Here is a 15,445-nt window from a genome sequence, read left to right on the forward strand (position 1 = left end):
AAAAGCCATCATTTCTCAAGGGTCCACCTGAATATCTTCAAAGTCCATGACATCAATAATTGAAGTATTCCTCTACTGTAGAATATTCTTTCTGTTTAGGTTTTTCCTAAGTATGAGTATCTTCTTCCCCATTGGCAACTGTTATTAACTTTAAAACCACATTCCTTCAATGTTCATTTTGATATCAGCTTTCTCCCTCAAAGCCATTTAACGTCCAAACTTACGAAAGTCCAGCAAGGGTACTGATGGTTGTACCAGCTCGTGGTCGCTGAAGCCTGGTTCCAAGACCATATTTGTCCTAAACAGAGTTCAGAAATTCCTATTAGAAATTCTACTTTTAAATATCCTGTGTATCAAAATAAAGAATTTGGGGAGGGACAGCATGAGAAGCTCAGGGAAATAAGCCAAAAAAAAAAAAAAGCTAATTTTAAAGCTTCTTTTAAAGAGAGTAATTGTAGCCCCACATCATCTTACTCTTAAAATAATAACAAAAGCACCAAACATGGAGATTGAAACTACATTAATGCAGTGAAAATGAGCAAAATGTGATAATCTAAGAATATCTAAGCCATGGCTTAGGCCAGAACTATGTGGAGGAGCTAAGACACACGATGAACGTCTTCTTGGAACACCAGTGATCACCTGCTCACTTCTTCAGGGTTAGCAAGAATCATAAAAGAGAACTTACCACTACATGAATAGTATGTTGCTGTAGGCCCCAAAATAGCAGCAGGTTGCAACAGAGACAAAAAAATGCAGCATAAGACAGAAGCAAACTCATACGGCAGGCAGGTCACACGGGAAAGTTGGCAGAATAACACATCTAATTCCAATTCCTCTCCTAAATACACTGGCGCGTGCTGATTATACCACTGGACTGTTCAAAACATTCACTGAGGCTTCAGGGAAGTCTCTGGCAAATATGGATGCTTTGCAAGCTTTAATGCTTTATTAAACTCTAAACTAGATATTTTTATATGAACCTTACCAATTCTTAGGGTTTTAATGCCTTAACTAATTCTCATGCAGAGGCAGTACAAGAAGTTAATTAACCTTTCCAGGTCTCATTCCCTTTAGTGTAAAATGGGGATCTACCACCTCCTACACAGGATTGTTGTGAGGATTAAACAAAATCATATGGATAAAGTGCTTAGCACAGAGCTTCACACATCACTGCTATTCAATAAACATTATTTATTAAATGCCAACCTGCTTGGCTCCAAGCAAACACACAGAAAATAAACTATTCTATGAGAGCAAATAAAACTTGGGGGACAATAGGAAAAGCTCCAAATCCTAATTTCTTGCTTCTAATTGGTAGTTTACAAGTGAGTAGAGAATGACTTTTGTAAATAATTCCTATCAAAAATTACACCTGCATATATCACTACTATTTAACGACAAAAATGCTCTATGTAAAAGTCAGGGTTTTTTATACTGGAGAAATATTGGAAGGGGCCAAAAATTATGGTAACTAAAGCTGGGAAATCACTACTACCAGGATGCCAAAGGTGGGTGGGCTACCTAGGTAATATGGATAAAACCTCCCACTCGCCCATATTCTCCTGACTTTCTGTAATATCCAAAAGCTGTAAATGTGGGTGCCTACAAAACTAAACAGTAGCCGCTTTAGGAATAATCAGAAGAGAAAGGGGTGTGATGGAGAAAGAAACACAAATGTACTTAAAACTCAAAGAGCTCAAACAGAACTAATGATATGGCAAAAGCAGAACCGCTGGACTTAGACACCTATCACCTGAGGAACCTTCTTCTGCTAGCCATCGTTCAGGAATCTAGGGACAATGGCCACTTTCTGAAATGTTCCCTGTTCTTATGCCACACCGGTCTTGATCCATGAATTGCAAACTCCTTTTTGTACCAATTTCTCACCGAAAAAGCCAAAGGCATATAGTTTCTACGCCGTGCCAGTTTCTTGCGATCTCGCTCAACCTTCTCCTTCTGAGCAAGCTGCTGGTAATATTCAATCAGTTTGTTCATCTGTAAGAAATCAAAGACTCAGTATTCGTTTCACGAAAAAGCTAACAAGAAACTTACAAAATTAATCAACTCCACTGACTAGACATATAATGAATAGACAAGACAAATTTATTAAGGTGGGCAAGTTTGCCCTCTTCTTCAAAGAGAATTTGTCTTCATTACATGATCTATTTTCAGAATTGAAATGGAACCTTCAAGTTCAACAACAGGAAGAAATGAGCAATGAAAAGGCTTGAAAATTTCATGTTCTCTTTTCACTGCTCTTTAACTTCATTGCTTACTTCCCCTCACAACTGCTCCTATTTTCTCTGCATGACCAGAGGACCACCTATTTCCAAGGATGTGACATTTCATACTTTATTTTCTCCCACTCTCCATCACATATTTTCATTTAAAAATATATTTTAATCATAAAAGCAATATATAACTGTGAAAAGTTCAAACAATATAGAAACATAAAGAATAAAAAGTGAAACTTCTCTTTTATCTCTCACGCCCAAGTCCACCCTTCCCCTCCCCACAGGTATCCATCATTAGAGTTTAGATATCTTTCTTACACACTTACAGACACGGGTATGATATTATATCCTGCATACATTAAAAAATGCATGTATAGACATATCGCTTTTATATGTGTAAAATAAATCCAGCTCTTTTTATTTTTCATATAAGGGGAAAAAGCTTACTATTTTAAAACTTTTTCACTGTAAGTGCCATGAACTTTCCATTCAGTACAAATAGATCTACCTCATTCTTTTTAAAGGCTGCATCTTATTAAACGGTACAAATGTCCTAAAGGTATTTAACCATTTGCTCTGAGAGCACTTAAATGGTCTCCTGGTACCCACTCTTGTCCTCTCAATTCAGCAGTAATTATTTTTTAGAAACACTAACCTGATTCCGTCAGCTCTTTTGCTTTAAAGGCTTCTCAGGCTCCTTAACTTGGTCCACATGGTTCTGCATAGTCTGACCCCAAATCCTTTTCTCCATTCACCTACTGCTATGCTCCACTCTGGCACACTTGCCTCTTGTTTATAACTTGCTTTGCTCCTTCCACTTACAAGCTCTTTGCCTATGCTGTTCCTCCGCCCTGAATTCTTTCCCTTCTCTGCCTGTCATCCTCAGATCCTAGCGCAATCCTCAGATGTGGACCTACCTAGCTGAAATTCCCCCTAATAAATGCCCACATGCACAATTTCTCTCTCCTTCATATTACCTTGAGTTTTTCCTTTATCTGGGGATTATTTAATTGATTTTTGTTTTCCCATTAGACTTAAGCTCTATGAGGGTAAGGACCATGTATTCCTATTGTTCAGCACAACCCCTGACACACAGTATGCAGCACATGCTGGGTAAGTGTTTGATAAATGAATATACATATTTTTGTGCATAAGTACAAGTATTTCTGTAGGTCAGAGTCCAGGAAGTAGATACTGCTGAGAGAGCAATAAATCTGTACTAATTTACACTAACAATAGTATATGTGAAAAGGTCAAATTCCATACACTCCCATCCAAGATATTTTCAGTATTTCTAATTTTTGCTGATGTCATAAGTGAATAATTATAAATTATTATTTAATTTGCAGTCTGTACAACTTCATTTCAATAGCATTTTATTATCTTTCTAATATTCTACTTCCAGGGGCAACAAAATCAGTTCTAATGTATACTGCAGAGATCAATTCACTGTGAACTATTAAAGGATGTCTAAATCATGATTCTATAAGCAACCACTACTGAGTCCAAGGGCATCTTCCAAATTAGTGGTGTTTCCAAGAGTTAAAATGTTTATATGTGGATGATAATTCTGAGAACAAATGGACCCTTAACACAGTTGGTGCGTACGTGGAAAACAGAAACATATCATTTCCCTTTTCCAATTCACAACCTGAGTACAGAACTAAAACTACACCTAGGTTTCTCTATTAACTTAAGTCAGACTGGAAAAAACTGCCACTGTGACTTAATGTCTTACAACGAGAAGCACTTTCTAAGTGTAAAAAACACCAAAATACACATCATGGATTTATAAGCATATGCCATATACACTGATAAAATGGTCTTTTTCTTCATCTTTTCTCATTTCATCCTCTCTCTGATGACCCTTTACTTACCCGTTGCGTGTGAGGATTTTCAGGTTCCTGCCAACCACCACTAGCTGCAAAATAAAGGAATATTAAACAAGACTTACGTAATTTGATAATTTTATTTCCACAAAAACAGGTTATCTGCAGGCCACAAAATAAAGCTTAAAGACATAAAATCACACAATTTCCAAGAAAGAGTCCTAGAAATTATACAGACTGAAGGGCTCAGAATGAAAATTTTTCTTTAAATATAATGATGGTGATAATAATAACCACCACCAGGACCACAACTACAACTAACACATGTATAACTTCTGTGCCAGGTATTTGAAATGTATCACACTTCATTTTATTCTCATAATAACCCTCTGAGGATTTCCCTGGTGGCTCAGTGTTTAAGAATCCACCTGCCAATGCAGGGGACACGGGTTCAAGCCCTGATCCGGGAAGATCCCACATGCCGCGCAGCAACTAAGCCCATGTGCCACAACTACTGAGCCTGCGCTCGAGAGCCCGCAAGCCACAACTACTGAGCCTGCATGCTGCAACTACTGAAGCCACGCGCCTAGAGCCCATGCTCCGCAACAAGAGAAGCCACCGCAATGAGAAGCCCGCGCACCACAACGAAGAGTAGCCCCTGCTCGCCGCGACTACAGAAAGCCCCATGCACACAGCAACAAAGACCTAACGCAGCCAAAAATAAATAAATAAATAAATAAATAAATTCATTAAAAAAAAATAACCCTCTGTGGTAGGGACTCTCATTATTAGTCTTATTTTACAAATGAGGAAATTGAGGCTCAGAGAATTAAATAACTTGCCCAAAGTCATAGAGACAGTAAGCGGTAAAGCCAGGATTCAAACTCAGGCAGTCTGACTCCAGAGACCTTGCCCGTATCTGCAACACTGGGCAATTTCTGTGTTCTACGACCTCAGTTTAGAGAAGAGTTTCTTACATAAGAGACAAAAGCACAAATCATAAGGGAAAAGATTATTCCAGAAAGCTGAAAGTAAAACCATAATGAATACTTCAACAAATGGTGCTGTAACAATTTACAAAAAACTAGCCTTGACCCTTACCTCACAACATTTACAAAATTTACCCTGAAATGGTAATAAACTTATGTGTAAGACCTGAAACTATAATATTTGTAGAAGAAAACAGAAGTGAAAATCTTAGCGACCTTGGGTTAGGCTAAAGTTTCTTTACTAGAACACAAAAGGCACAACTATAAAATAAAAAATTGATAAACTGAACCTCATCAAAATTAGAAACCTGTAGGGCTTCTGTGGTGGCGCAGTGGTTAAGAATCCACCTGCCAATACAGGGGACATGGGTTTGAGCCCTGGTCTGGGAAGATCCCACATGCCAAGGAGCAACTAAGCCCATGCGCCACAACTACTGAGCCTGCGCTCTAGAGCCCATGAGCCACAACTACTGAGCCCACACGCCTAGAGTCCGTGCTCTGCAATGAGAAGCCACCACAATGAGAAGCCCACACACCACAACGAAGAGTAGCCCCCGCTCACCGCAGCTCGCCCAAGTGCAGCAACAAAGACCCAATGCAGCCAAAAATAAAATAAAAATAAATTAGAAACTTGTGTTCTTCAAAAGACACAGTTGAGGGCTTCCCTGGTGGCGCAGTGGTTGAGAGTCCACCTGCCGATGCAGGGAACATGGGTTTGTGCCCCGGTCCAGGAAGATCCCACATGCCGCGGAGCGGCTGGGCCCATGAGCCATGGCCGCTGAGCCTGCGCGTCTGGAGCCTGTGCTCCGCAACGGGAGAGGCCACAGCAGTGAGAGGCCCGCGTACCGCAAAAAAAAAAAAAAAAAAAAAAGACATAGTTGAGAAAATAAAAAGGCAAGCCGCAGACTGGGAGAAAATATTTGCAAAATATATATTCAACAAAGGACCTGTATCTACAATACAGAACTCTCACAACTCAATAAAAAGATTAAAACTCAGTTTAAAAATAGGCAAAGAGGGCTTCCCTGGTGGCGCAGTGGTTGAGAGTCCGCCTGCCGATGCAGGGGACGTGGGTTCGTGCCCCGGTCTGGGAGGATCCCACATGCCGCGGAGCGGCTGGGCCCGTAAGCCATTGCCGCTGAGCCTGCGCGTCCGGAGCCTGTGCTCCGCGACGGGAGAGGCCACAACAGTGAGAGGCCCAAGTACCACAAAAAAAAAAAAAAAAGAATAGGCAAAGATTTGTACAAACACTTCACCAAAGAAAATACATAGATGGCAAACAAGCACATTAAGGAAATGCAAATTAAAACCACAATGAGGTATCACTACCCACTCACTAGAATGGCCAAGATGAAAAAAGAAAAACAATACTAATAGTTGATGAGGAACTGGAACTCTCCTACACTGCTGGTGAGGACCCAAAATAGTACAGCCACTGTGGAAAATAGTTTGGCAGTTTTCAGTCAAGGAAAACATACACTTAACCCTATGACTCAGCAATTCCATTCCTAGGTATATACTCAAGAAAAATGAAAATACATATTCACACTAAGATTTCTAGACAAATGTTCGTAGCCAGTTTTATTCATATGAGCCCTAAACTGCAAAAAATTCAATGTCCATTAACTGGAGAATGAATAAACAAATTATGGTATATCCATACAATAGAAGACAACTCAAAAATAAAAAGCAAAAACACGAACGAACCTCATAAGCATTATGCTAAGTGAAAGAAGACAGACACAACAGACTAAACTACTCCAATTATATAAACTTCTAGAAGAGGCACAATTACAGTGAAATGAAAGAAATCAGTGGTAGTCAGGAGCCAGGAGGTGGAGGGGGGAAGGAAGTGACTACAAAGGGGCATGAGACAACTTTTTGGGGTAACGGAAATGTTCTATGATTGTGGAGGTGGCTACATGGCTATACACATTTGTCAAAAATCAAAGCATTTTACACTTAAAATTGGTGAGCTTCATTATATGTAAATTATATCTCAATAAAGCTAACCAAAAAAAGCGGGGCGGTGGGGGGGGGAACTGTAACAAGATACCATTTCACAACCATCAGTTTGGAAAAACTTGAAAGAAGTCCAACAATGCTAAGAGCTGCCAGAGATCTGGAGCCATGGGTAGTCTACTCATATATTATTAGTGGGAGCAAAAATTGGTAAACCATTTTGGAGAGCTAAACATGTACACACCTTAAAACCACCAATTTTACTTTGTTATATAGAGAAACCCTTGCTCTTGTGACAGGAAACACACACAAGAATGTTTCTAACAGCACTGTTGTCAGAATCAAAAAACTGAAAGCAACCTAAATGTGAAGAAGAGATCTGTGGTAAGTCATGCATGAATCACCCATCATCACAACTACATACCACAGACAAACCTGATAGAGATAAATTGTAGCAGGATGCACAAAGCATGGTTCTATTTGTTTCAAGTTGAGAAGCATTCTTTGCTAGTGGCTACATACATACATGAAGAAGTGCAAAAGCATACATGGTTTTTTTCAGATGACCATCTGAATTCAGGACTGTGATGACTATCTCTGTCTAGAAGGCAGAAGAAGGCAGATGCAGTGGGGGGAAGGCTATACAATGGGCTTACACTGTTTTGGTTATGTTTAATTTCTTAAGCTGGGTGATAAGTTCACAAAAGTGTATTATTTGTATAATTAAAAATAACTTTTTTTCCAAATAAAAAGGACTCCTGTTGAAGGTGACACTATAGCTCCTTGCAAGAAAAGGCAGCAATAACATCCTTAAGTACAGTATTTATATTTTAAAAGTTGCCTTAAGGCAATTATGAAAAATAATTATGTGAAAGAAATGTTTTAGTAATATTTTAGAAAATCTGAATGTTTTACCTAATTGCATTTTTAGAACTGGTGATTTATTCTAAATGTAAATTTGAGAGACATTAAAAAGTTTCTGCACATTACTGACACAATGGCTTACGTACAAATAAACAAACAGTTCTAACTAAAGTGGTTTCAGGGCTTCTCAGACACCAGTGACATCATGGAAGAAATGAAATTACCTGTACTCCTTAAGAACTCCTAGTATTCAATTATCACTGTCAAGATACCCTAGAGGAGCTAGATTTCTAGAAACAAGCACAGCCTTTAAATTCTGAAAAATAAATTCTCCAATTCTAATAGCTTACAGTCCAGAAAGTATTAAAAAAGCACTTACAGAGTAACAAACTGAGAAATCTATCTGGATTTCTAGGCTTCCTTTAACTTGGTAAAAAGAAACAAAATACAAACATGGAAAAAATACACTTTAACTCACTGAACTAAGTGCCACTTTGAGGTTGTTTTTTACATGTAACATAAATTCATAAACAAATTCAAACAATTTACTTGCTACACTGACATTAAAACACACACACAAATATTTACTGACAATCTAAGAAGATGCTACAGATACTTTCCAATATAAATCACAGTTCAGGAAATGCCTACCCACCAATGAGCATTTTTAAGGGACTTGTTTAGTTAGCTTTTTGTTTTTGAAGAGTATTTTATCAACATAATGTACGAAGTTAGAAAAACAACCAAGAGCTCAAGCATTCTAAACCAAAGGGTGAACTCAAGAGAACCAAGGATTAAGTTTTAAGAATAGAGTTGAATCTAAAGGAACTTCACCCATATTTACTTCCAAGCTATGTAAGAATCTGTAGAAAACTTTTAGCTGAAGTCCATCTTCATTTTAGTTATGTCAAATAACATAATGAGTTTTTAGTTGGCTTCCTCATGTAAATAGTAAGTTGATTTTTTTTTTTTTGCGGTACACGGGCCTCTTACTGTTGTGGCCTCTCCCATTGTGGACCACAGGCTCCAGACACGCAGGCTCAACGGCCATGGCTCACGGGCCCAGCTGCTCCGCGGCATGTGGGATCTTCCCGGACCAAGGCACGAACCCGTGTCCCCTGCATCAGCAGGTGGACTCTCAACCACTGCGCCACCAGGGAAGCCCCAGTAAGTTGATATTTTTAATGGAAACGTAAAAATGGGAATTTTTAACAAATCTAAAAAGTTTTCACAAAATTAAACAAACGAAATTTCAGAAAGAAAAAAGACAATGGGGAGTTAGCAGTGCTGCTGTTTATATAAAAAATAAACAGCAACTCAAGATTTTGAACTGATTGTAATAAAGAGTGTTTCTACTCTCTGATATTAACCATGGAGTACAGGATATGAATAAAAAAGGAAGTTTCCTAATGAAGGTAAATGCAACCTCTGCTTTGAAATGCTCAAATGATGGAAAGGTAATTTAATACCTTAGGTTTTCTTTAGGTCCAAACATACATAACTTTCCTGTTTCACTTATGATACATATAGATGTATCTTTGAGCATGTGTTTGAATGCTCCAGGATAGATACTTGGACATGTAATTTCTGGGTAAAAGAATAAAAGCAATTTGAAATTTTAATAAATGTTGTCAAACTGCTCTCTAAAATGGCAGCAGACAAAAGAACTATTTTCCCATATTCTTGTCATACTACCAGATTTTTAAAATTTTGCCAAATCAATGGACGAAGTTTTAATTTGCATTTCCATGATTACTAGCAAAACTGAACTTATCTTTTTGCATATTTATTGACTTAAAAAAAATCACCTCACCAAGTTGTGTGCAAGAAAAAAAATCCAATGTGCACACTTTGGTTATTGACCATCTTTATTTCCATTTCTGAGAGCTGCAGTTCATATCCTCTGACAATTTCTTTCTTTCTATTGGGTAGCTTTCTGATTTCTAAGGGTTCCTTATTTTTGGTTATTTATCTTTACTGTTATACATGATCCAAGCTTTGTGACTTTTATCTTTTAGGTTTGTTCATGGTGTGTTCCACCATCAGGAGCATTTATTTTTTATGAAGAACATTAATCTTTTGATTCTAAAAAAGTATCAGATTTATAAATGCTATTTTACCAACTTTAAGAAAATGAAATAGTTTACCAAGTCTCAGATGAAACATCACGGTCCATGTGAGAATGTGGGAACATAGGAGATTTAATGACAAAATACTCTGAATTTATCGCCTACCTCCCAACAGGTAACAGAAATAATGATTTGTGTGCAATTACAGCACTGCCGATTTCACAAAATCTCATGTTGAAGTCCGCCTCACTCACCCACAGATTTGTCTGCCATGCCCACATCTCTAGATGTCCAGCGACAAAATCCACAGGCCAGGTAATAGGCTTTCTTCACCGTGGTCTTGGCTGGGTCATCTGGAAGCTGTGTGGAAATGCTTGTTGCCCGAGTGGAGAGGGTGTGCATACAGCCGGGACAGTCAAAGCAGTTGGCGCATCTAGGACACGACAAACAATCATTGATTCATTCAACAAATATTTACCGAGCACCTACTATGTGCCAGACATTGTTCTACATGTTAGGAATTCAAGAGAGAACTATAAGGGAAGCGTGGCTCTCAAGCAAAAAGAAATTAAAAAGTACTCTGAAGAGGCTCCTACAAACTTCATTTTAAAATTTCAAGAGTATTACGTTAATTATTTTTAAAAATGCAATCATCATCAAAGTTCCTGAAGAGTTACAGCATGACCCAATCCTACTCCAGAGAGGCAATCACAGTTAACAGTCTGGAGTTAACTTTTAGACTCTTTTACAGACCACAAAGATTTCTGTGGGACAGAGAAATGTCACAGCTTATGACTTTAGAGAGAACAGACCAATTGCACAATGGAAAACTGAGAGGCAACAATACAATAAGCTGTGAAACTGGGTTTGGAAAATAACTGCTTGTTTGCTGTGCCAGAGAGCTGAAACAGATACCAAACAATGTTGCCAAGATGAAATGTTTCAGAAGGGGCATTTTCAGGGTTTTCTGCTCTCTTTAGGCATTACTCTTCCTAGTGAAACACTCAACGTTCCCCTACAGTCCTCCCCATGCCTTGTTATTCTTAACTTTCCCACCATCTGAAATTATCAAGATTTCACCTCCAGTCCTGGACTTGTTCTGACGTTCCATTCCATAACTCCAATTTTCTGTGATATTTTGCTACTAGGTAATATCCTCAAATAAGGATAATAATAGTACCCACCTCATAGGGATATTCTGAGGATTAAATGACAAAATTTAATGTATGGAAAGCATACAAAACTGGTTTATAAGGAACTATTTCTCCGGGACAGGAAAGACAAAACAGTGGTTCATATCCATGGAGGTACAGAGGTGTGACTGGTTACAAAGGACTTCCACACCATGCTAAAAACCAAAATGGCACCAGTAGCAGTGAGTACCAGATCTTGCTTTTTAATACCAGATCTTGGTTTGCAATACCAATCTTGAATAAAAGGTACCAGGGCTCCTTGGAGAAACGGCTAATTCTAGGACTGGAGCAGAAAATATAGAGGATGAGCCTGGAGTAAGTAAGAAAGTTCTCAAACAACTGAATAACACTTCGCTCCTCCTCACTGCCATATAATGATGGGGGTATGCCAAAGGGAGAAGGAAGTCTACTAAAAGAGGTCCCAATGGCCAAAGCCGGAACAATCTGAATTAAAAAAAAAAAAAAAGTAGTACTGGATTATAACCTAAAGTATAAAATAAATATTCACAAGCCCATACTGCTTGAAGTAAATGACTAAATAAATAAAAAGGGGAGAAGAGAAAAATCTTCCATACAAAAGAATTCCAAGTAATACATGGAGGTAGCCTTCATGGAAGGGGATCATAACTCCCCACTATTTAAGTGTGGGCTGTAATAGTGCATTTCTTTCCAAAGAGTACAATATGGGAAAGGAGAAGAAAATAAAAAGAGTAACTTTATATCAGAGAAACCTGACAAACACTAGCTCAAGCCAGGTAATCAAAGTTAACATCAATAGTGATGTCATGTTGGTGGTATATACCTTTGATATGATGTGATGAGAGATGCACTTTACCTGTGTGGTTCTCCTCCCCACAACACATTCCCCCAGCTGATGAGAAAAACATAAGACAACTTCCAATTGAGGGAAATTCTATAAAATATCTTACCAGTACTCCTCAAAACTAAGGAAAGTCTAAGAAAATATCACAGCAAGAGGAGCCGAAAGAGACATGACTATTAAATATAATGTGGGTATCCTGAATAGGATCCTAGAACAGAAAAAGGAGATTAGGGGAAAACTGAGGAAATCTAAATAAAATATAGAGTTCATTTAATAATAATGTTACCAATAATGTTCATTAGTTGAGACAAATATACCATACTAACATATGACATTTATAATAGGGGAGACTGGGTAAGGAGTAAACAGAATTTTCTGTATCATCTTCACAGTAATTCTTAAGTCTAAAACTGTTTTAAAATACAATTTATTTTTTTAAAATGAAAGTTTCACCTTTGGCATAAGTGATGCTAAAAAAAGAAAAACAGTTTGTTAAAAATGAGAGTTAATTCCATGTGCTTTTTTACCAGCTATTAAAGAAACAGCTGGGGAAAATAGAAAAAATTGATCCCAGTCTTACCTATTCTTTTTTAGTTTGGCTTCAGCCGATGGCATATTTTCTAAACAACTGGGACAATAATGGGAGTCCACCTAGAAAGAAACGAGAAATCAAAAAATCGGAGGAAAAGACATTTAGCTTGGCTTGTATATATGCCTGTGCCAATTAGTGAAATTTAAATTACATTATTCTGCAGCAGAGGTGAGAGACCATTGATCTGGCAAAGAACCTGGACTGTTTTCAGCATCGGGTTTATTCTTCAATCACCTGTTGTTTTCTTAACCTCTGGATTTCCTGAAATCCTTCTATTTTTCCTTTCTGATCTTTCCTATTCCCTTTCATCAGGGTTTTATGTATTAGACGTGTTAAAACATGTTTATGTAAAAGATCTCTATGATAATCTAAATAGATTAATAAATAAACCCAATTTATGAGGCTGTGATCAAATATCCTTCTATCTAGTCTAGCTTTGTGTGACTGCAATAACTTGGCCACACAAATTGTTAAAGAGATTTTAAAAGTTTTCCCATTACTGAGGTATTACATGTTCACTGAAGAAAAGCATACATTAACATTTACAAAGTCAGCTGTAGCCAACCAATTAGAGATTTTTAAATGGCAAATTAAACTACTAAGTTAACAACATAGTCTTATTGTATTTAATGCAAAAACATAGTACAAAATTAAATTCATTGTATTTTTTTAAGGACTAAATATTTTCTTTAATGTAGTAGATCCTATTTGCTAATTCTAGAACTCCAGTCGCCTGCAGATGGACAGATTCACTTGAACATAAATACTATGACAGAAACTGTTTTCTTTTTCCATCATCTGCTTATAAACAGAACCACCTTTGAAAAGATAACGTTACTGCTCAAATAAGTCCCCAGCAACACAAAATATAATACTGTTAACTTACATTTGCACTTACTCATCATAAAAGGCAAAATATAATTTATTCCTCCCTGTCCCCTTTCCAAATTATGCTCATCCCTTCATGTGCAGCTCCAATCCCAGGCTTGTCATTTGAAATTTCTGGACTGCTTCAGCCCTCACTAGCATCATCCTTCCCCAAACCCTAATGGCCTCCATTTCACAGGTGCACACCAGTCCGTAAAAGATTCAGTCACAGACTGAAGGTCCTAGTTGAAGAGATCCTTACAGATTATGGAGACTCAGCTCCCTAATGATCACCAAATGAGAATCTAATCCAATAAATTCTAGAGGTGGAGCTGGGACAGCATCCTAAAGAGAAAGGACCTGCCAAAGAATAAGCATACAAAGTGCTAATGGAGATGGAGAAAAAAAAAAATCACGTATATAATACAGCATTGATTTTTCTCTTGTGTTATTTAACTGCTTTCTCTGACTATTCTTAACAGCATGAAAAGTATTCCCAATAAAATAATAATTATTCATAATATGTAAAATGGCTTATAGTATAGGACATATTCTCATATGCATTTTTAACCGTCCAGGGATCCTCACTCAAGTCCTCTGAATCAGGCTGCTTGGTTTCAAATCTTGCTGCCCCCTCCCACCCACAAATTTTTGGCTGTGTGACCCAGCACAAACATTATGTGCCTCTTTCTTTAACTGTAAAGTGGTTTTTAAAAAAGGGTGTCTATTCTAGTTTGTAGGATGATTAAAGATTATGTAAAGCACATGGCATATTGAAAGTACTGAATAAGCATTAACTATGTATTATTACTAGTCAGCTTTTCCTTCACGAGACTGCAAGTTACTCAACAGCAAGATTTACGTCTTAACGCGTCTTTTAATCCACAGAGCCTACTGAATGAACAACATGTTCCAGGTGCTGCAGAAGTTCTGGGGTTTTGTTATTTGGTGATTTCTTTTTCCGGGGGTCTTTTACATTTTGAGCAATCCCACCTCCAACGCCCACTTGCGCCAGTGAAGGTCAGAAATGTACCCTCAGGAGAAGCGCCATGAATATAGCACTTTGAGCTTCTTAAACGACAGACCCGATTGTAAGCGCTTTTCACTCAGCTCACCCCATCCCAACCTCTTATCTGCTGCAGGCCTTGGGCTGGGTCAGGAAACATAACAAGGCAGTTGGAAGAGGGCCCAGTTTCTGCCCAAGCCGGGGCAGAACTTCCAGGATGGGAGGGGCTTGGATGAGAATGCCCGCGGACCTCCCCACTCCCTCAATCAATGCTGGAAAGACGATATCTCGCCCCTCAAGTGGCCTGAACTAAGCATCCCCATACCTTTTCTCCCCCTGACCCACCCAATAACCAACACCCACCCCCCGCAGGAGATGGCCAGGGTCCCCAAAGTCAAGTTTGTCCCAGAGGGCGCTCTAGAACAGAAGGGCCGCTCAGCCCCACCCAAGACCGCTCCTCCTTTCCAAGTGACAAATTACGTACGTATAAGCAAATTAAATCACAGGCAAATCTGAGTGACGGAAGGCAGAGCCAATCAGCATGTTAGGAAAATTACCACCCGCTGGTCGCGCTGACTAGGAGGAACCGCCTCCCCCCTCCCCCAACACACACACTCTTCATGGGACGACTGCATTACCTCGTGAGACACACATTCCAGCGACCGCAGCTCGCTACAATAGCGGCAGAAGTAAAGCTGCGAGAGCGGGGCCCGAACCTTCTTTTCTCCCTGGACTACGTAGAGAACCCGCTCCGATTGCAGCAACGACGCCATCTTTAGGGGGAGGAGCCAACGACGCTCTCGTCGCGTCACGTGACTCGAGAGCGAGCGTTTCCCTGGCTTCCCTCCCTACGTCTTTCAACGTAGACTTTGACGTAAGGTTTCCGAGCTAGAGGGCCTTTGCGCCGGACGAAAGTCAAAGTGCGCATGCTCGTCTGGGGTTACAGGTTTTTCACCCCGCCTCCACCTTACCTCTCCAGCATTTTTGAGAGCGTCAGCCGTTTGGGCTGAGCTT

The 15,445-nt window shown here is 38.9% G+C and overlaps 1 protein-coding gene across 1 annotated transcript in view; it reads right to left on the minus strand.

The window, feature by feature from the left end:
* Positions 1-15,223, minus strand: part of DCTN4 (dynactin subunit 4) — a 31,418-nt gene extending 16,195 nt beyond the window's left edge. The window contains exons 1-6 of the mRNA XM_029216480.1: positions 15,070-15,223; positions 12,547-12,617; positions 10,205-10,383; positions 4,115-4,158; positions 1,891-1,998; positions 225-298 (exon numbers count right to left, since the gene is read on the minus strand). Of these exons, the coding sequence (XP_029072313.1) occupies positions 225-298; positions 1,891-1,998; positions 4,115-4,158; positions 10,205-10,383; positions 12,547-12,617; positions 15,070-15,204 (611 nt within the window). The 5' untranslated portion in view covers positions 15,205-15,223. The remainder of the gene's footprint in view (positions 1-224; positions 299-1,890; positions 1,999-4,114; positions 4,159-10,204; positions 10,384-12,546; positions 12,618-15,069) is intronic.
* Positions 15,224-15,445: the final 222 nt, after the last annotated feature.

The sequence above is a fragment of the Monodon monoceros genome, unplaced genomic scaffold, assembly GCF_005190385.1.
Source record: "Monodon monoceros isolate NGI ecotype Baffin Bay Population unplaced genomic scaffold, NGI_Narwhal_1 Super_Scaffold_12, whole genome shotgun sequence".
Classification (NCBI taxonomy): domain Eukaryota; kingdom Metazoa; phylum Chordata; class Mammalia; order Artiodactyla; family Monodontidae; genus Monodon; species Monodon monoceros.